Here is a 22,367-nt window from a genome sequence, read left to right as displayed (position 1 = left end):
TGTCTAACGCTCACTTCAGAAACGACTCTAAATACCGGAGTTAGAGAAATCCCATTGAAAAGATAGGATACGCAATTGACGTAAGGGGATCTGCGGTATGGAAAAGTCGCGGCTGAAAAGTGAGCGTTAGACCCTATTTTGAGTGACTCCAAATACCGGCGGTAGCCTAAAACCAGCGTTAGGAGCCTCTAACGCTGGTTTTCACGGCTAACGCCAAACTCTAAATCTAGGCCTTAGCCAGCTGAAGTTACTCTAGAACAGAGTTCTTCAAACTTTTTTTCCCAAGACCCAGTGTGATGATACCACAAACCTTTGCGGCCCTATTTTTATGCTTGGTTTGAAGATATTAGTAAGTAATATACAACTTGATAGCTGCAAATTTTGGCAAAGTGACTAAAATATGTGTGTACTTTATGTCTGATTGTTGTCAAACTTTAAAAAGTTGGAAAATGTAATAACACACCCTCACTCTCATACACTACACACACTTCCATATAACACACACACACACTCTCATACAACACAAACCACTCAAACTCTCATAGAACAAAAACACCACACACTCTTATGCAACACACACACACACTCTCATACAACACACACTCTCATACAACACACACAAACAAAACACACACTCTCATACAACACACACACACCACACACTCTCATACAACACACACAGAACACAACACACACTCTAATACAACACACACAAACAAAATACACACTCTCATACAACACCCCCCCCCCACAAACTCTCATACAAAACACACAAACACACCACACACACAAACTCTCATACAACACACACACACACCACATAGGCTCTCATATAACACACACACACACACACCACATAAAAATGATGAATAATTCATATTGCAATGATTTCTATTAAAAGAACTATTAAACACACACACACCACACACTCTCATACAACACACACAGAACACAACACACACTCTAATACAACACACACAAACAAAATACACACTCTCATACAACACCCCCCCCCACAAACTCTCATACAAAACACACAAACACACCACACACACACACAAACTCTCATACAACACACACACACACCACATAGGCTCTCATATAACACACACACACACACCACATAAAAATGATGAATAATTCATATTGCAATGATTTCTATTAAAAGAACTATTAAACTTTATATTTCAGCAATGCATAAAATGTTTCATTATTGCAAGTGAAACATTATTGCAATATACATTCATTGTTTTTTTTTTGTTGTAAAATACATCTAAAACATTTTTTTGTTCCACTTTCTCCCAGTGAGGCTTGGGTTAATACGTTAAGACAATTTATGTGAGCTTTTATTTATTTTTCCCTCCCTCCCTAAGCATCTATGGTGTCGCATGCTTTTAAAAAGTGGATTATCAGTTTTGCATTGACAATCATGATAGGAGAATCATTCTTTGCAATAGTAACTAAGCTGAAACAGTGCTAAATTACCTTAAACGAATACAAGAGTGCAGGCCCTCCAGTCTGCACTTGTGCAGAGTTTGTGTTGTATCTAAATATTACTTTGTGATTGGTCAGCAGGGGTTCTTTTGTTCTGGGGGACAGGGAAATCAGTGGAAAGAATAAACATAAAACAACATACTCATTTGACAAAATAAAGCTGAGTTTTCAATGCAAAAGTATTCTTATATATGAAGGTTTATAATCATATAGTTTACAATTAGTGTTTAGTGTCCCGTTAACTATAAGCCACTGCTTTTTTAATTACAACAATGAAGCAGACTGTTTTACATCCCGTTAAGCATTAATAATCAGTTTCAGATGTGTCAGATATTATAAGATATGCACACAAAATACATGCTTAAATGCATCTTGTTAAATCCAGAATAGTGCGGTAGAATATTTATCTAGTCTCTGTGGTTAATGAGACACATTTAAATGAGTCAATGTACTGTACAGCATGTAACAGGTACACAGTATGCACTTGAAGTAAAAATAAGGTAAAAGAAAAGCAAATAAAGTTATAATAAAATAATGTGAATTAAGAGGATTTTATTTTGATTTTAATGGCCCATCAAATTGTATGTTAAAAAAACTAATTTTAACTGGTTTCCCCCAAAAACTTGTGACATTTACTTAAATTTACATCCAAAAATCTGGTTGTCATTTAAAGGGGCAGTAAACTTACAAACTGTTATATAATTCTGCACACAGTGCAGAATTATATAACATTAGCTTACCGGCACATTTATACATTAAAGTATTTCCGAGAAATTGTATCTAAAACATCCTTTTTCCAGAATGCTGCTCCTTGCTCTGAATGTAGCTCCCTCCCGCTCTGGTCTAGTAGCGGGAGCGAGCTACATTCATTTTAATGGCGCGACTGGGCACACTGTGATTAGACAGTGCTGTCGCAATGTGCTGTGTAAAAACTAGACCCGCGCAGTAGAGCGAGGAGCGGTGTTCTGGTAAAAGAAGGTTTTAGATACAATTTTCCTGAAATACTTTAAAGTATAAATGTGCCAGTAAGCTAATGTTATATAATTCTGCACTATGTGCAGAAATATATAACACTAGTTTGTAAATGTACTGCCCCTTTAATAGCAGGGTGTGTAGCAGATGATGTCTCCTGGGAATTCCTACCTGTAACTCACAGCCCTGTTTCCTTAATTCCTTATTGATGGTTGAAAAATGAAGTTCAGCTGTTTGGAAATTTGTACAAGACAGCTAAGTCGATTGCAATCTTGCTTGGTCTGTTGTAGATTTGTGTTCTCTCTTGTTTTTCTTGATAAGGTATTTTTTACCAACTACATAATGATGTTACCTTTGTGTACATTTAAAGAATGTATATTTTTATTTGTTCAGGTACAATTAGATATACTTTTGTCTGTTGTTGGTCTAATATTGCTTCAAGGAAGGGACTTACTACCCACTCCTGACAAACTCCTGGTTAGAGCTACACTGGGGATGCTGCAACTCCTTCCATTGTGGTAACCCTTCCAGTTTGTAGTCTTGTTATCCTCCAACCAATGCTGCATTGAAAGGGATATTAAACAGTGCTCCTTTAGTAAAAGTAAACGTGAAAAGAAAGAAAAAAAAAGCTAACTTGTTTTCTCGAACATGGGCACTTAGAAATTCTCATTGTAGCCACTGCCCGCAGGGAGATGAGAGGAGACCGTTTTGGAATTTAAAGGGACAGTCAAGTCAAAATTTCAGGATTCAGATTCAGGGCATAAAACAAATTTCCAATTTACTTTAATCATCATCACATTTGCTTTGTTATCTTGGTATACTTTGTTTAAAGCTTAATCTAGGTAGGCTCAAACTGATTTCTAAGCTGTTGAAGGCCGCCTCTTATCTAAGTGCATTTTAACAGTTTTTCACAGTTAGACAATGCTAGTTCATGTGTGCCATATAGATAAAATTGTGCTCACTCCTGTGTTCTGTATGAGTCAGCAATGATTGGCTAAAATACAAGTCTGTCAAAAGAAAGGAGATAAAAGTGGCAGTCTACAGAGGCTTAGATACAATGTAATAACAGGGGTAAAAAGTATATTAATATAACAGTGTTGGTTATGCAAAACTGGGAAATGGGTAAAAAAAAGAAATTCTCTATCTTTTCAAACAAACATTTTCAAGTAGACTGTCCCTTTAAGTTGCATTCTTCCATTTCTGAGCATGAGCAAACCATACACTGTCTTTCTAGCATTATCTGAATAGTAAACTAGCTCAAGTTACTCTAGAAGATTTATTACATCTAGCTTAATAAGCCTTCCTGTAGAGACCACAGCCTTATTGTATGACTATGACAGGAAGTAATGAAAACTGCACAAATTAAGTTAAAAAAAAAGAAATAAAAAAGTAAAATCTTTTTAAAATGAGAAATAATACACGTTGAAATGATTTATATTAAAGAGACAGTATACTTCAATTTTCATATAACTGCATGTAATTTACACTATGATAAAGAAGAATATGCACAGCAACTGGTCTAAAAACCCAGTATAAAAGCTTTAAAAACTAATTAGAAGATCCAAGTTTAGCACTGTTGATGAGAGTAACTTAGGAGGAGGGGCTCCTTGACCTAGTGGGAGGAGAAAGGCTTGTATTGGAGTAGGTGGGTCTAACTAAGGAAGTAGGGAGCGGTACGGCGTTTGCCGCCATTAGAGAAAGTTACAAGGAGCGGAACAGTTGGAGCATAGTTAGCGCTCTTTTTCCCTTCCTCCCTGAGATTTTTTTTTTCTTTCGGTTTGTCACAGCGTTGGGCGAGTGTGCTAGTCATAATAATTTTTAGACCATGGCGAAAAACAGAATTTATGTTTACCTGATAAATTACTTTCTCCAACGGTGTGTCCGGTCCACGGCGTCATCCTTACTTGTGGGATATTCTCTTCCCCAACAGGAAATGGCAAAGAGCCCAGCAAAGCTGGTCACATGATCCCTCCTAGGCTCCGCCTACCCCAGTCATTCGACCGACGTTAAGGAGGAATATTTGCATAGGAGAAACCATATGATACCGTGGTGACTGTAGTTAAAGAAAATAAATTATCAGACCTGATTAAAAAACCAGGGCGGGCCGTGGGCCCGACACACCGTTGGAGAAAGTAATTTATCAGGTAAACATAAATTCTGTTTTCTCCAACATAGGTGTGTCCGGTCCACGGCGTCATCCTTACTTGTGGGAACCAATACCAAAGCTTTAGGACACGGATGAAGGGAGGGAGCAAATCAGGTCACCTAAATGGAAGGCACCACGGCTTGCAAAACCTTTCTCCCAAAAATAGCCTCAGAAGAAGCAAAAGTATCAAACTTGTAAAATTTGGTAAAAGTGTGCAGTGAAGACCAAGTCGCTGCCCTACATATCTGATCAACAGAAGCCTCGTTCTTGAAGGCCCATGTGGAAGCCACAGCCCTAGTGGAATGAGCTGTGATTCTTTCAGGAGGCTGCCGTCCGGCAGTCTCGTAAGCCAATCTGATGATGCTTTTAATCCAAAAAGAGAGAGAGGTAGAAGTTGCTTTTTGACCTCTCCTTTTACCAGAATAAACAACAAACAAGGAAGATGTTTGTCTAAAATCCTTTGTAGCATCCAAATAGAATTTTAGAGCACGAACAACATCCAAATTGTGCAACAAACGTTCCTTCTTCGAAACTGGTTTCGGACACAGAGAAGGCACGACTATCTCCTGGTTAATGTTTTTGTTAGAAACAACTTTTGGAAGAAAACCAGGTTTAGTACGTAAAACCACCTTATCTGCATGGAACACCAGATAAGGAGGAGAACACTGCAGAGCAGATAATTCTGAAACTCTTCTAGCAGAAGAAATTGCAACCAAAAACAAAACTTTCCAAGATAATAACTTAATATCAACGGAATGTAAGGGTTCAAACGGAACCCCCTGAAGAACTGAAAGAACTAAGTTGAGACTCCAAGGAGGAGTCAAAGGTTTGTAAACAGGCTTGATTCTAACCAGAGCCTGAACAAAGGCTTGAACATCTGGCACAGCTGCCAGCTTTTTGTGAAGTAACACAGACAAGGCAGAAATCTGTCCCTTCAAGGAACTTGCAGATAATCCTTTTTCCAATCCTTCTTGAAGGAAGGATAGAATCTTAGGAATCTTAACCTTGTCCCAAGGGAATCCTTTAGATTCACACCAACAGATATATTTTTTCCAAATTTTGTGGTAAATTTTTCTAGTTACAGGCTTTCTGGCCTGAACAAGAGTATCAATAACAGAATCTGAGAACCCTCGCTTTGATAAGATCAAGCGTTCAATCTCCAAGCAGTCAGCTGGAGTGAGACCAGATTCGGATGTTCGAACGGACCTTGAACAAGAAGGTCTCGTCTCGAAGGTAGCTTCCATGGTGGAGCCGATGACATATTCACCAGATCTGCATACCAAGTCCTGCGTGGCCACGCAGGAGCTATCAAGATAACCGACGCCCTCTCCTGATTGATCCTGGCTACCAGCCTGGGGATGAGAGGAAACGGCGGGAATACATAAGCTAGTTTGAAGGTCCAAGGTGCTACTAGTGCATCTACTAGAGTCGCCTTGGGATCCCTGGATCTGGACCCGTAGCAAGGAACCTTGAAGTTCTGACGAGAGGCCATCAGATCCATGTCTGGAATGCCCCACAGTTGAGTGATTTGGGCAAAGATTTCCGGATGGAGTTCCCACTCCCCCGGATGCAATGTCTGACGACTCAGAAAATCCGCTTCCCAATTTTCCACTCCTGTGTGTGATGTGGATTGCAGACAGGTGGCAGGAGCGAGTCTCCGCCCATTGAATGATTTTGGTCACTTCTTCCATCGCCAGGGAACTCCTTGTTCCCCCCTGATGGTTGATGTACGCAACAGTCGTCATGTTGTCTGATTGAAACCGTATGAACTTGGCCCTCGCTAGCTGAGGCCAAGCCTTGAGAGCATTGAATATCGCTCTCAGTTCCAGAATATTTATCGGTAGAAGACATTCTTCCCGAGACCAAAGACCCTGAGCTTTCAGGGATCCCCAGACCGCGCCCCAGCCCATCAGACTGGCGTCGGTCGTGACAATGACCCACTCTGGTCTGCGGAAGGTCATCCCTTGTGACAGGTTGTCCAGGGACAGCCACCAACGGAGTGAGTCTCTGGTCCTCTGATTTACTTGTATCTTCGGAGACAAGTCTGTATAGTCCCCATTCCACTGACTGAGCATACACAGTTGTAATGGTCTTAGATGAATGCGCGCAAAAGGAACTATGTCCATTGCCGCTACCATCAAACCTATCACTTCCATGCACTGCGCTATGGAAGGAAGAGGAACGGAATGAAGTATCCGACAAGAGTTTAGAAGTTTTGTTTTTCTGGCCTCTGTCAGAAAAATCCTCATTTCTAAGGAGTCTATTATTGTTCCCAAGAAGGGAACTCTTGTCGACGGAGATAGAGAACTCTTTTCCACGTTCACTTTCCATCCGTGAGATCTGAGAAAGGCCAGGACTATGTCCGTGTGAGCCTTTGCTTGAGGAAGGGACGACGCTTGAATCAGAATGTCGTCCAAGTAAGGTACTACTGCAATGCCCCTTGGTCTTAGCACCGCTAGAAGGGACCCTAGTACCTTTGTGAAAATCCTTGGAGCAGTGGCTAATCCGAAAGGAAGCGCCACGAACTGGTAATGCTTGTCCAGGAATGCGAACCTTAGGAACCGAAGATGTTCCTGGTGGATAGGAATATGTAGATACGCATCCTTTAAATCCACCGTGGTCATGAATTGACCTTCCTGGATGGAAGGAAGAATTGTTCGAATGGTTTCCATTTTGAACGATGGAACCTTGAGAAACTTGTTTAAGATCTTGAGGTCTAAGATTGGTCTGAACGTTCCCTCTTTTTTGGGAACTATGAACAGATTGGAGTAGAACCCCATCCCTTGTTCTCCTAATGGAACAGGATGAATCACTCCCATTTTTAACAGGTCTTCTACACAATGTAAGAATGCCTGTCTTTTTATGTGGTCTGAAGACAACTGAGACCTGTGGAACCTCCCCCTTGGGGGAAGCCCCTTGAATTCCAGAAGATAACCTTGGGAGACTATTTCTAGTGCCCAAGGATCCAGAACATCTCTTACCCAAGCCTGAGCGAAGAGAGAGAGTCTGCCCCCCACCAGATCCGGTCCCGGATCGGGGAGCAACAGTTCATGCTGTCTTGGTAGCAGTGGCAGGTTTCTTGGCCTGCTTTCCCTTGTTCCAGCCTTGCATTGGTCTCCAAGCTGGCTTGGCTTGAGAAGTATTACCCTCTTGCTTAGAGGACGTAGCACTTTGGGCTGGTCCGTTTCTACGAAAGGGACGAAAATTAGGTTTATTTTTGGCCTTGAAAGACCGATCCTGAGGAAGGGCGTGGCCCTTACCCCCAGTGATATCAGAGATAATCTCTTTCAAGTCAGGGCCAAACAGCGTTTTCCCCTTGAAAGGAATGTTAAGTAGTTTGTTCTTGGAAGACGCATCAGCTGACCAAGATTTCAACCAAAGCGCTCTGCGCGCCACAATAGCAAACCCAGAATTCTTAGCCGCTAACCTAGCCAATTGCAAAGTGGCGTCTAGGGTGAAAGAATTAGCCAATTTGAGAGCACGGATTCTGTCCATAATCTCCTCATAAGGAGGAGAATCACTATCGACCGCCTTTACTAGCTCATCGAACCAGAAACACGCGGCTGTAGTGACAGGGACAATGCATGAAATTGGTTGTAGAAGGTAACCCTGCTGAACAAACATCTTTTTAAGTAAACCTTCTAATTTTTTATCCATAGGATCTTTGAAAGCACAACTATCTTCTATGGGTATAGTGGTGCGTTTGTTTAAAGTGGAAACCGCTCCCTCGACCTTGGGGACTGTCTGCCATAAGTCCTTTCTGGGGTCGACCATAGGAAACAATTTTTTAAATATGGGGGGGAGGGACGAAAGGTATACCGGGCCTTTCCCATTCTTTATTTACAATGTCCGCCACCCGCTTGGGTATAGGAAAAGCTTCTGGGAGCCCCGGGACCTCTAGGAACTTGTCCATTTTACATAGTTTCTCTGGGATGATCAAATTCTCACAATCATCCAGAGTGGATAATACCTCCTTAAGCAGAGCGCGGAGATGTTCCAACTTAAATTTAAATGTAATCACATCGGGTTCAGCTTGTTGAGAAATTTTCCCTGAATCTGAAATTTCTCCCTCAGACAAAACCTCCCTGGCCCCATCAGACTGGTGTAGGGGCATTTCAGAACCATTATCATCAGCGTCGTCATGCTCTTCAGTATCTAAAACAGAGCAGTCGCGCTTACGCTGATAAGTGGGCATTTTGGCTAAAATGTTTTTGATAGAATTATCCATTACAGCCGTTAATTGTTGCATAGTAAGGAGTATTGGCGCGCTAGATGTACTAGGGGCCTCCTGAGTGGGCAAGACTCGTGTAGACGAAGGAGGGAATGATGCAGTACCATGCTTACTCCCCTCACTTGAGGAATCATCTTGGGCATCATTTTCATTGTCACATAAATCACATTTATTTAAATGAGAAGGAACCCTGGCTTCCCCACATTCAGAACACAGTCTATCTGGTAGTTCAGACATGTTAAACAGGCATAAACTTGATAACAAAGTACAAAAAACGTTTTAAAATAAAACCGTTACTGTCACTTTAAATTTTAAACTGAACACACTTTATTACTGCAATTGCGAAAAAATATGAAGGAATTGTTCAAAATTCACCAAAATTTCACCACAGTGTCTTAAAGCCTTAAAAGTATTGCACACCAAATTTGGAAGCTTTAACCCTTAAAATAACGGAACCGGAGCCGTTTTTAACTTTAACCCCTTTACAGTCCCTGTTATCTGCTTTGCTGAGACCCAACCAAGCCCAAAGGGGAATACGATACCAAATGACGCCTTCAGAAAGTCTTTTCTATGTATCAGAGCTCCTCACACATGCGACTGCATGTCATGCCTCTCAAAAACAAGTGCGCAATACCGGCGCGAAAATGAGGCTCTGCCTATGATTAGGGAAAGCCCCTAAAGAATAAGGTGTCTAAAACAGTGCCTGCCGATAAAATTTTACCAAAATACCCAGATTAAATGATTCCTCAAGGCTAAATATGTGTAATATATGAATCGATTTAGCCCAGAAAAAGTCTACAGTCTTAATAAGCCCTTGTGAAGCCCTTATTTACTATCTTAATAAACATGGCTTACCGGATCCCATAGGGAAAATGACAGCTTCCAGCATTACATCGTCTTGTTAGAATGTGTCATACCTCAAGCAGCAAGAGACTGCTCACTGTTCCCCCAACTGAAGTTAATTCCTCTCAACAGTCCTGTGTGGAACAGCCATGGATTTTAGTAACGGTTGCTAAAATCATTTTCCTCATACAAACAGAAATCTTCATCTCTTTTCTGTTTCAGAGTAAATAGTACATACCAGCACTATTTTAAAATAACAAACTCTTGATTGAATAATAAAAACTACAGTTAAACACTAAAAAACTCTAAGCCATCTCCGTGGAGATGTTGCCTGTACAACGGCAAAGAGAATGACTGGGGTAGGCGGAGCCTAGGAGGGATCATGTGACCAGCTTTGCTGGGCTCTTTGCCATTTCCTGTTGGGGAAGAGAATATCCCACAAGTAAGGATGACGCCGTGGACCGGACACACCTATGTTGGAGAAAGCGGGGTTTTTGGTAGCCTCCCAAAAGGGTGGGAGAGCTGGGTAACAAGCTACTTGGGCATGGGGTCCCTTGGAGCTGAGTAGAAGCTCAAAGAAATAACGGACTTCGCTCCTTGCTATGTGCTGCTGGAATTTAAGTACGGCCTGGTCAAATTAAAATGGTTAATCCTTTGAGTTTAAAGATAAAATTATATTGGGGCTAGCACAGAATATGATGGTTTGTGGATTTTACAAATTGTTCTGGATCTATGAAATGTATTATTTCTCCGCAGGTTTAACATTATGTTTACCGAGTTATTTATATATTTATATTTATATATATATATATATATATATATTATACACAAATTATATATATATATATATATATACACACATACAATTCTTTTCTTTCTACTTTAAAGGGACACTGTACACTAGATTTTTCTTTGCATACATGTTTTGTAGATGATACATTTATATAGCCCTTCTGGGAGTGTTTTTGTAACAATCAATAGTTTTGCTTATTTTTTTAATAACATTGTGCTGATTTCTAAGCAAGCCATAAAGTATCAGATGTAGACCCAAGTCTACAGACTCCTGCTTGCTCCTGTTTGTGTAATGGGTCGTTTCATATGCAGAGGAGGTGGATGTCTGATCTTCCCGATTTCTCAGTGGCGGGTGTCCCAGCCTAACCTCATCAACAGTGCTAAACTGGGAGCTTCTAAATTACTATTATTAGTATTTTTAGATCAGTTTCTGTGCATATTCTTCTTTATAGTAGTGTCTATTACATACAGCTATATGAAAAGTGGTGTATACATAGGCGAGATTTAAAATCCAAGAGGGGCCTTGTTTCTTTTTTTAAGGAAGCTTTGAGAAGAGAAATATTGATGCCCATTATTATTATTATTATTTAACTAGGCATGCGCCAGATTGAAAGTGATTGGACTTATTCTGTATTTATTAACTCATTGCCTGCCAACGAGGTTCATAAATAATTGCTTAGCTATGTATTGCAGCCAAGGCATTTTTCACTTAGAACTCATAACATCTCACTTGTACTTCATAGAATACTCACAAGGGGATTGTCTGAACTTGCAATGTCTAAAATTCTCTAATTATGGTGGGGATGGGCATGGATTTTTTATCCATGATGATGAAAATAAATAAGAAGCGGAGGTTGGTAAATCAGTTTTCCTCACAAAGAAAATCTGAAAAATGCTATCACAATCTAATTCATGTTTATAGTTGAAGATATAAAAAAAATAAAACATACAAACAAAAATAAAACAATATATATATATTATACAGTTAATTAGGAGTTTTTAATTCCCATCTTTGTCACATTGTGAGGTGAGCTAATGCTGATGTTGATCAAAGATTTACTTTAATGACCACTGGTTAAGAAATATAGTGCACAAGGGTAGGAGAAGACAATACAGTCTCTGTATGTGACATTTATTCATTGTAGATGGTAGTTTGCATTGGCTCCATACAATAGAGAGCTTGTCACAGTAACCGTGTGAGGGAACATTTTGAATTCATTGTACGAGTATAATCTGGTATTCATACTTTGAGACGAGCAGAAGACAATGGTACAAAACATTGGCTGGCAATATAATTGTATGAGGTGTAGCTGAAAATACCACTGTGCAAGGTAAAAAGGCACTCTTAAAACTCAATCTGACACTCACAGCTCACACCATGCTCTCACGTTCTAAATCCTGTTGTTTGTTGGCCCCACCCCGGCTGCAGCACACACACCTCAGGAAGTCTGATACATTATGGCTGAACAGTGAGCGGCACGGATGGAGGTATTGGTAGAAAAGCATCATGAAGGCAATGGCCGTAGCATATCCAACTAGGAGCTGCACCACTAAAAGGGGAGTGCAGAAATATTCAAATGAGTCTTCTTTATAAAAGTACCAAAGCAAGATCAGAGTTACATTTTCTGCCAACCGAAAAATGTAGTGAAGGGTCAACCTTCCCCAATTTTGAGACTGGTCAATGAGGTCCCTCTCAGACAGATTGAGCTGTACAGCTGACCAGCAGAATATATTGATGGCAGAGTACAACAATGTCACAGACCCTAATACAGTCACTGTTCCCAAAAAGTGGAAGTTCTTCTCAACATTATCAGGGAGGCTAGCCTTGCTTTTCCAAAAATGTATCCAGGGTAAAAGGAAAAGGGCAATTAAGTTGACCAAGGCTACCAGTGCCACCCAGGCCTTGAGGGCTGAGCAGAATAGGACAAGTACAGTGACTCTTGTGCTGATCTCCAAGCTCCTCCACAAAACGATGCACAGGAAGGCTGGTACACTTAGACGCACCTTATAGTCGTCATACTTGATTTGGATAGCCAACACATTTAGGACCAAAGCACCATACGTAGTAGAAGCTAGAGACACTGCCATCAGTACAGCTGGGGACAAAAAGACCAATGGTTAGCAAAGAAGATATAGGATAATCTTACCCTCTGACACTACCCAAATAGTGTGTCCCAATTTGAGTCAATACAACTGGTTCTCTAAATCATAGTCATCTCTACATATGTTAGTGAATAGGCTGCATAGAATAATATAGAATAAAATAGAACCTATAAAGCTGAGCATGCTGGTGAAGCAAGTGAAGATGGAGAGGCTAGACAGATTTTGTAGTGATTTTTTTCCCTGTGACACACATTTGCCATTTCTCTCATAGTTACACACAATTCCTCCTACTTGATCAAACATAATGGCTCCACAAACACACATTACTGTCTAGTGTTCAACAGTCATACAAATAATGTTTAGTCTATCAGACATACCTGGGGTCACAGAAGATTCTCACTCATGCCCACTCTCTCAGGACACCGACACAGTTTTGGTCTTGTCAGCAACTCACATTTATTTTCACACAATCCAACGTGTTCTAGGAGCTAGCAGCTGTTTCCTGTTTACACATAATCCCTAGGTTCATTGCTTGTGGGTTACTATTTGGGATGTGAAGTTTGGGTAAATTCTTAAAATAAAACACATTTTCATTCTAAGCTTATATTAACATTTGCTTTGACAAAAAGGGGTAATTTTCCATTTATTGAATAAAACATTGAATACATTACTTAATCACTGATTCTCATAGACTTCAATGCCTATTTAAATGTTACTTTAGTTCTATAGTAACAATTAAATAGGTAATCAGATGTCAAAGGGAACATTTGTTTTACCACTTGAATGCCAAAATCTTGACATTATGACATGTTCCCATCCTTTCAACATCATCTGTATGCTGAATACACAAAGAATACTATTTGCACTAGACATCAAACTGAGGTCCTAACCTCACAATCCCCCACTCACTTTTCGCCCTTTAAAATCTAAATTACAATTAAAAATGTCATAATCATATCAACCACCCACACCAGCTGACAGAAAGTTACAATTTAATCTTTACTTTTCTTTATCTCTGGCACTTTATCTGCAGCTAAATTCCACCACTTTCTAAAGAATATGTTTGAGTTTTAGCTCTCTTGAGTAAGAAAATTGCACTCATCCTATCCCTCCTTTACTGCTGTAACTGAATCCCTGGTAGCCTCCCAGTCTGTAGTACATACTCAATTCAGTAAGACTTGAATGCCTCTGCCAGACTCATCTTGCTCATTCTATGCTCTGAATCTCTATCTGAAATTTCATGGATTACCCTTGTCCTCTAGACTAAAACTCAGTCTTGACCCAAACTTACAAAGCCCTCAGTCACACTACACACTCTTTAATATGTCATTGACTGCAAATATATTTCCTTATCTTCCATTGCTCTGCCAAAGATGTACCCACTGTTTAGAATTCCTCGCCTATCTCTAGAAAACATCCTAAATTACAAGTTTTGCCGTATGATGCGATACGGCTATACCCCTGAAAAATGTACCATTGTGTGCAGAATATGCAGGTCTCCCGTATTACAAGTCGCTGCGGTACACAGCAAGCGTGTTAGCCTTTACGCAACTCGCCATTCCGCAGAGTTGCTTAAATCCTATTGGCTGATTTGAACAGCCAATAGGAGTTGAGCAGTTCTCATCCTATTGGCTGATTTGAATATTTCAGCCAATAGAAATGCAACGGTACCCCAATATAAAAGGGGTACCTTGCATTCAATCCTCAGTGTGCGGTGATGATCGTACAAAGAGGATCCTCCACGTTGGATGGCTCCGCGGTCACCTCCGCTCTGCGCTGCCTTCGCCCTGGATGAAGATTGAAGAGGTCCCCGCGCTGGATGAAGATGTCGCCGCCTGGAAGAAGACCTTCTCCGCCGGACTTCAGGAGCAGTGAGTACCTATTTGGTGGTTAGACTTAGCTTGTTTTTTTTTTACTTTTTTAGGTGGGAGTTAGGTTTTTTTATTTTGGGGGTTGGTTGTGGGGGGTTATTGTTAAGGGGACTTTGTAATTTTTTAATGTAAAAGAGCTGTTTAACTTAAGGCAATACCCTACAAAAGGCCCTTTTAACTGCTATTGGTAGTTAGGGGGTGTTTTTATTTTGTGGTGGCTTTTTTGTTTTTATAGGGCTATTAGATTAGGTTTAATTTTTATTATTTTGAATAATTTCGTTTATTTTTTTTTAAAGTTAAAAAGATAAGCTTTGGAGAGTTTTCTTTCTTCTTCAAGAGGGAACAGGTAATACTCCCTTTGGCAATATTTTTTATATTTTGGCTCCTACATCTCTGTCTCAGTCAAACACTGTGCTCACACACACAGTCCTATCACATACATATTACTGGGCATCTGCCAGCATTGTCTGTAGTCTTCGCTATCTCACACACTATGGCACTCCCTGCATAGTCTAACACACAATGACCAGCCTTTCACACACTGGAACACTCTGACCCATTTATCCAACTCTTAATTACACAACTGAACAATATTCCCTACAATGAAACATCAGCTTTCAAATATGTAGTTCACCTAGTTTAAAATTGTAAATGTAATGCTTCTTATTCCTTCATGACAGAGACTTTATTTTGACCATTGTAAAGTGTCTCACCTCTAGCTGGTGGCACATGTCTCTGCAGCACACTGACGTACAGCTGTAAGGTGAGCTGTGGGGTTGATCCTAGGAACGCCTGTATTACTGATGTGCGCTTGAAGGCATTACGGTGCGTGGCCATCCTCCGAATAGAGTGTCCAACCTCTCGTTCCTCTTCCACCTCACCTGATCTAAGCAAACGCTTTTTCCGTGAGATGCTCACGTATGGCTCCTCCTCACGACCCATCTGGAAGTAAACAATGAGGGCCTCCACACATCTAGACAGGAGTAATAAAGACAAGTTTGTGAAATGGAGAGAGGTGCACTATTAGTTTCAAAATAAAAATAAACAGCTTTCCTTTTTTGGTAAAAGATAAAATTTAAAAAAAAGAAATATATGTATATATGATATAAATAATATGTTTTAGTAGTGAATGATAGGAATTCATCTGTTTAATGTACAAATCAGTTTGTTTATGGATGCAGTGGGCATATCAGCAATATTGAATATAGTTATACATTGGGGAATAAAAAACATCTATATGCTAAACAGAAATGTTAAGGACATTTGGCATTTTCCATAAACAATATAGAGAGCTTTGTTTCCCACATAAGTCACTACACCTCTTAAAAACCTTTAGGCAACTTGTATTCCCGGTTTGTTTGCTATGGCCTGTCAGACTGCACAAAGGTAAATATAGCATTGGCAAATACACAGTCTGACTCACAATAAATACAGTTTGCACCCCTTATCTCCATTCTCTTTAAGGGGGGGGGGTAAGATCTTGGCAAGGCAGAGTATAGCAATAAACAGAAAAAAATAAAACAAACAACATGCTACAATGTTTTATTAAGCTTTTAATGGGAGATTGAAGATTGTGTGTAATGTTCATCTAAATGTTGCAAAAACAGGCAGAACACAGAAGGAATAGTGCAAGTGTGCAATGTACAACTGTAGTTAATGTAAATGAATAGAAGCAGTATATAGGAGTATATTCCAATTATTTAGAAAAGCTTAGCAAACTATTTATAAAAATTATTAGACAATAAAACTAGTTAAAAAAAATATTGACAAGTTTTTCTAAAGGATCTGAACAAAGCCCTTATTTTTTTTATTTTTTTATTGAGGTTTATTGTAAGGCTTACATAGAAATAAATAGATATCATTGGGAAAATACAAGGTGAATTTGTTGCAGATGTACAGCCAATATGAACAGCAAACATAGATTATAAGAGTATTTAACAAATTTTAAGAACGTAAATATACTTGTCACTTGCCCATATAACTGTATACCTTCTAGCCAATATATGAAGCCACTTATGGACCTCTTAATGCTATGGAAAATGTACAGAAGGTAGCCTCAAATAATGTTTTTTGTTGTTCTTTAGTAAGTAACGTATAATATATCAACATAAGATATAAACAAATGCTCATTGGTACTGTATATAACATAATAAATAGTATTAGAAAACAGATGGTCAAACCTGCCATGTTTAATCGCCTTTGTAAATTTGACAAGAATGTACATTATTAACATCAATTCCACATATGTTTAGCGGACAGGACTGAATGTAAGCATATATACATCATGGTAGGATAAAACCCCCGATATCCAGTATATACATAAATCAACAATGTGGTGTAAAAGTCAAAAAGGCTTAAAGATAGCAATATGATAATATAAGTAGAATTATGCCATGTAACAATATTGATTGGGACTTAAAAAGGGAGAAAAGAAAAAGAGAGCTATAGTCATTAGCAAGGGAACAAGACTATCAACACGTAGCTTTACATAGGGTAGGCTTACATAAATCTAAGGACTATAGTCCAGTATAGGGTGCTCAGAACCTGGCGTCACCCAGGGCCCTTGGATTGACGCAAGGCCTCAGAAGTATTAAAAGAAATAGATAAGATACTCGCTTATAATTACCTAAAACCCTTTATTAAGATTATATCACAATTAGGCATTGTAGTCCCTATCCCTAGATTATCTATCCCTTTCCACTAAGATAATAGCATAGATTATATCAGAATCGTGGCAGGTCATGAAATTAAAGGTATATTGACAGCTGTGTTTTGCAAGGGAAACAGCAAATTCAGCCCCTGGCAATCAGGTGTATAAACAAAATCCATACGGTACAGCACAGTGGTAACGGTGGTGCAAGCTGTGGGGGTACCACAGAAATTCCCAATAATATAGCACAGTCCAAAAGAAACAGCAGCACTCACCACTTATGCAAAAACTTCCATCTTTATTGAGACTTCAAAGAAAAAGAAGACATCAGGTGTATACCCAGGGTGCTATATAAAAGGTGGTGGTAGAAAGTGTGGAGCTAACCGGGCAAACATTTTTAGGCCATGCAACCATCCCAACTGAATTTCAATAACAGTTCAAATATTGTCTAGTTAAATGTAACGGCTACAGATTCAAACTGAGGTAGTGTCCAAGTGAACCTATGTCTAGGTTTTTAAGCCCATGTTGAAGGAGCAACGGATTCCTCCCACTCAAACTATAACCTTTGGAACATATTTAAAGGCAAAAAATGTAGAGTCATCTCTCCAAAGAAATAGTAGTGTACATGGGCATTAACATGTATTTATAAAAAAAATGAAGAGAAAAGAAAAAGTAAAAAAGGCAGCTTTTTCTGGGTGGGAAAGAAGATAGATGGCTAGTGTTCATTTTATCAGTAAATTATGCAGTGAATAAACTTAAAGGAACACTAAAGTCAAAATTAACTGTCATGATTCAGATAGAACCTGCAACTTTCTAATTGACTCCTATTATCAAATGTTCTTCGTTCTCTTGCTATCTTTATTTTAAAAAGCTAAAATGTAAGCTTAGAAGCCAGCCAATTTTTGGCTCAGCACCTGGGTAGTGCTTGCTGATTGGTATCTTAATGGAGCCATCCAATCAGCAAGCGCTGCCCAGGTTCTGAACCAAAAATGGACCGGCTGCTAAACTTGCATTCAAATAAAGATACCAAAAGAACTAAGAAAAATTGATATTAGGAGTAAATTAGAAAGTTGCTTAAAATTGCATGTTCTACCTGAATCATGAAAGTTTATTTTTGACTAGACTATCCTTTTAAGTTAAATAGTAATCTCAAGAGGGTATCAGCTTGACATATCTCACATACCGATGTGGTATATAAACTAGTGGTAAAAGGATATGTAATAGATGTATGTGTGTGTATATATATTTTATGTATGGTCTTCAGCCATATCTGTCAGGTTGGGCGTTTATTTAAAGAATTACCAACGACTATATTATATAACTAACATTCGAAAGGTTATGCGATCTCTATAAGAAACTATGTCTGTGCTGTAGAAAACTAGTGAGCAAGCAGAAACATAATTTATGCTTACCTGAAAAAATTATTTCCGGATATGGTGAGTCCACAAAATCATCAATTACTAGTGTGAACCAATACCCAAGCTAGAGGACACATGTGATTAGGGAGGGAAAAGACAGGTAACCTAAACAGAATGCACCACTGAATGAAGAACCTATATCCCAAAATAAGCCTCAAACGAGTATCAAGTTTTTAAAATTTTGAAAAATGCAAAGAAAAATTCCACAGAAGCTTCATTTTGAAAGCCCAAAAAGAAGAGACAGCCCTCGAATAATGAGCCACAACTCTCTCAGGAAACTGCAGCCCCGCAGATCTGAAAAGCAAACAAAGTAAACTTCTCAACCAGAAAAAAAGAGAAGTAGCAGTAGTTTTCTAATACAGAGAAAACAAACAAAAACAGAAGCCTGCACAACATCCAAATTCTGCACACACGTACCTCAAAAGGTAAGAATGAGGACACAGAGAGGGAACAACGATTTCCAAACAATATTTCCACTTAGGATAAAAAACCGTCTTATCCAAACTACATAAAGCGAATCACACTGCAAAGCCCAGAGTACCTAAACTCTCCGAACAGAGCATATAACAAAAGAAAAAACATTTCAAGATGAAATTTAAAAATCTATGGAATGCTATGGCTCAAACTGAGCCTGCTGCAAAACCTTAAAAACAAGGTTAAAAACTCCAGGAGGAGCAACAGACTTAGACCCTGGTTTAGTATCAGGCCTGTGTTTAACAAAAAGATTACACGTCTGGAACATCTGCCAGATACCTGTATAAAAAAGAATAACGCAGAAATCTGACCCCTCAGAGAAATGACTAACAAAACGTCCTCCAGAACGTCCCAGAGAAGGGAAAAACCCCTAGTAATCCCGAACCTACTTTTACCATAAGGTATGACGTAAATTTCCAATCAGGAAATTTATGTCATACCTTATGGTAAAATTTACCAGTAACAGGATTGAAAGCCTGAACCATGATCTCAATGACCGATTCAGAAAAAAAATGCTTAGACAGAACTAAGCAATCAATCTCCAAGCTGAAAGCTTCAGAGAAAACAAAAGTAGGATGAAAGAAAGGACCCTAAATCAGAAGGACCTTTTTTTATGTGAGAGTTAGCCTGGAGAACCCTCCAGGAGACCACACCCCGGAATGAAAAATCTGACTGTTCAAGAAGTCTGCTCCCGGTATACACTCTTAAAAAGAGAATAGAAAACAAACTAGAATGTGGGCGTCCGCCCACCAAACAATCCATGCCAATCATGGTAAAGGAATTCCAGGTTCCTCCCAGGTGGTTAATGCAAACCACTGAGATGAAATTGTGCAACTAGAACCTGAAAACCAGAAAAGACAACTGAGGCCAAGCCATCAGAGAATTGCAGATCGCTCTCTACTCCAAAAAAGGTTATGGAGAGAGCAGGCTCCTCCCAAGTCCATAGTCACTAACCCAACAGGCTAGTGACATGACTAACACATAGGAAAGTCTCCGGAAGCATGTGCCCTGTGACAGATGTACTTGAGAAAGCCAAAAAATTCTGGCGAATGCAGGTAAAGATCCCGCTACCTCCTGCAAACAAAGTGCACATTCCACCATTAACTCCCTTCTCTGATCCACAGGGAAGAATCTCATGTCGACAGATCAAGATCTATCCTCCAAGACAAAACCACAAGATCCTCGGTCCACTATCTGAACATGCATAACCGCAGACTCTCAGATGGATGGAGCAAAGGGATGATGTCCAATGAAGCAAACATCAGACCAAAACCTCCATACATAGAGCAACTGAAGGACTAAACAGAAGAGTGCTGAAAGAAGCAAGAAGAAAAAAATCCTCTTTTTCCTGACCTCTTTGAAAAATAATTTCAGAGATAGGGAAACTAATCTGGTCCCTAAGAAACTACCTCTGTAGCTAGACCAAGGGAACTCATTGTCAGATACACTGCCATTCAAGGAATGAAGAGAGAGAACAAGATCTCAGTATGAGAGTTAGCATCTTGAAAAAATGGCGCCTGAACCATTATGGATGTCCAGGAATGGCACCACAGCAATTCCCTGAAACCAGGTCACTGCCAATACAGCCCCTTCTGAGAACCATGGAAAGGCCAAAGTAAAGAGCCACAAACTGAAAGAGTTTGACAGAAAGGCTTCCATTTGAAGAACGGACCCTGAGACAACCTGTTGAGACACTTTAGGACTACTATAGGTGCGAAATTCACTCTTTTTTTGGGAACCTCAAACAGAAATGATAAAATCCTAGGCCCTGTTCTCTTACAGGAACTGGAACTATCATCCACAGGGAAAAGAAATCCTAAATGCACTGCAAAAAAAACCCTCAGTTATCTGCACATAGATAAAATTGAGAGGAGAAACCAGCCTCAGGCAGGAAAGGAATAACTACTAAGTAGTAACGCTAAAGCACAATGTTCACAGACTATCTGGAACATTTCATATCCATGTCTGAAGACAAAAAGAGAGAATCAGACCCCCCACATGGACCAATTCTGGAATGGGGGCAAAATCCTTTAGATCAGAACTATTCCTGTCAGATCAGGACCAAAACAAGGTCTTACCCTAATATGGATGCACCAGAAACTTGGACTCAGAGGAAAATCCACTGACCATAACGCCCCGCGGACTAGAACAGCAAAGTCAGATATCTTGTGTTTGGTAGCATCGGAAATAAAGAATTGGCTAGCTTAAGAGCCTAAATTCTGTACTGGAGCTGCTCCAAAGGAGTCTCTAACAAACTTTAATTAGAAAAAGTCATTGCACCAATAAAATGCTGCACTTGACACAGTGGCAATACAAACTTCCATGTAAGTCCCCAGCTTAGTCCATTGATCCTGAAAAGAACAGATATCCTCTCTAGGAATCGTATTTCTCTTAGCCGGAGTAGAAATGCCCTACTACTTTAGGCACCATGCGCCCTAATATTTAATGGAGACAACAGGAAACTTTTTTTTTTTTCCCCTTTTTAAAAACAGGAGACGGGGGAAAAAAAGAAAAACCTCCTAGCACGGTCTGGAACCAAAAAAAAAAAACTTCCACAAAGGAATCCTAGTATTTGTAAAATTCACTAGATTCCTAGGGTTGACAACGACATAAGTATCAGAGTTGCCCCAAATTAGCCAAAACCTCCTTACCATTGTTAAGGAAAAATATTTTTAATTCTGTATATATTTCTCATGTGTTAGAATAGGCTGACTATAGCAGTTACATTTACTTGTCAATTCAGCTAGTACAGAAACTGCTGTATATGCAAAGTAAGTATTTTCAGCTACAGTAACACCCAAAGTTTGTATGGACAAGATAAGAAGACCACGAGGTGCTTATTGTGAAGAAACACCGAACACGGCCTATAAAAGAGAGACATTGCTGCAATCTAATGCTGCACGCCACACACTCTTGTATTACTATGTAAAATGACCGGTTGTCATTTTTTTTTGTAATCATGTTTAATTGTACAATTATAACCTTATTAATTTGGAACAGCTGTCTTCACGTTATTTTACTTTAACAATTTGGTGCCGAAACCCGGGAGTTTGAAAGCGATTGTGGACGGAGCCAGGAATGGAACTATGAGGACAGGAGACCACAGGGGCCAAAAAGGTGAGAACCTTTGTTTCTCAAATTGCTCTCCTATCCTCTGATTCCTAAACCCTCTGTCCTGTCGTGAGTACAAACTCCCAAGAACCTGAGACAGTTGTATTTTATGTTTTATGTTTTAACATCTTTTGTTATGAATGTGTGAGTGTAAGAGGTCCTTTACGGCGTGTGAGTATTATGGATGGGATTATTAATGAGACTACAAGTAAAAGAGTTACAACAAAGATCTAGAGATATAGCTAAGGAAGGATGGGATCGA

At 39.5% G+C, this 22,367-nt stretch overlaps 1 protein-coding gene and 1 long non-coding RNA gene across 2 annotated transcripts in view; one reads left to right on the top strand and one right to left on the bottom strand.

Moving 5' to 3' along the window:
* Positions 1 to 22,367, top strand: part of LOC128645747 (uncharacterized) — a 198,344-nt gene that overhangs the window by 87,976 nt on the left and 88,001 nt on the right. The window lies entirely within an intron of this gene.
* The window catches only part of XKRX (XK related X-linked), a 59,586-nt gene continuing 48,595 nt past the window's right edge, over positions 11,377 to 22,367 (bottom strand). The window contains exons 2-3 of the mRNA XM_053698966.1: positions 15,166 to 15,425; positions 11,377 to 12,574 (exon numbers count right to left, since the gene is read on the bottom strand). Coding sequence (XP_053554941.1) covers positions 11,850 to 12,574; positions 15,166 to 15,425 — 985 coding nt within the window. The 3' untranslated portion in view covers positions 11,377 to 11,849. The remainder of the gene's footprint in view (positions 12,575 to 15,165; positions 15,426 to 22,367) is intronic.

Source organism: Bombina bombina, chromosome 1 (genome assembly GCF_027579735.1).
Source record: "Bombina bombina isolate aBomBom1 chromosome 1, aBomBom1.pri, whole genome shotgun sequence".
NCBI lineage: Eukaryota > Metazoa > Chordata > Amphibia > Anura > Bombinatoridae > Bombina > Bombina bombina.
The sequence above is the reverse complement of the archived record's forward strand: the minus strand, read 5'-3'. Positions and strand labels throughout refer to the sequence as shown.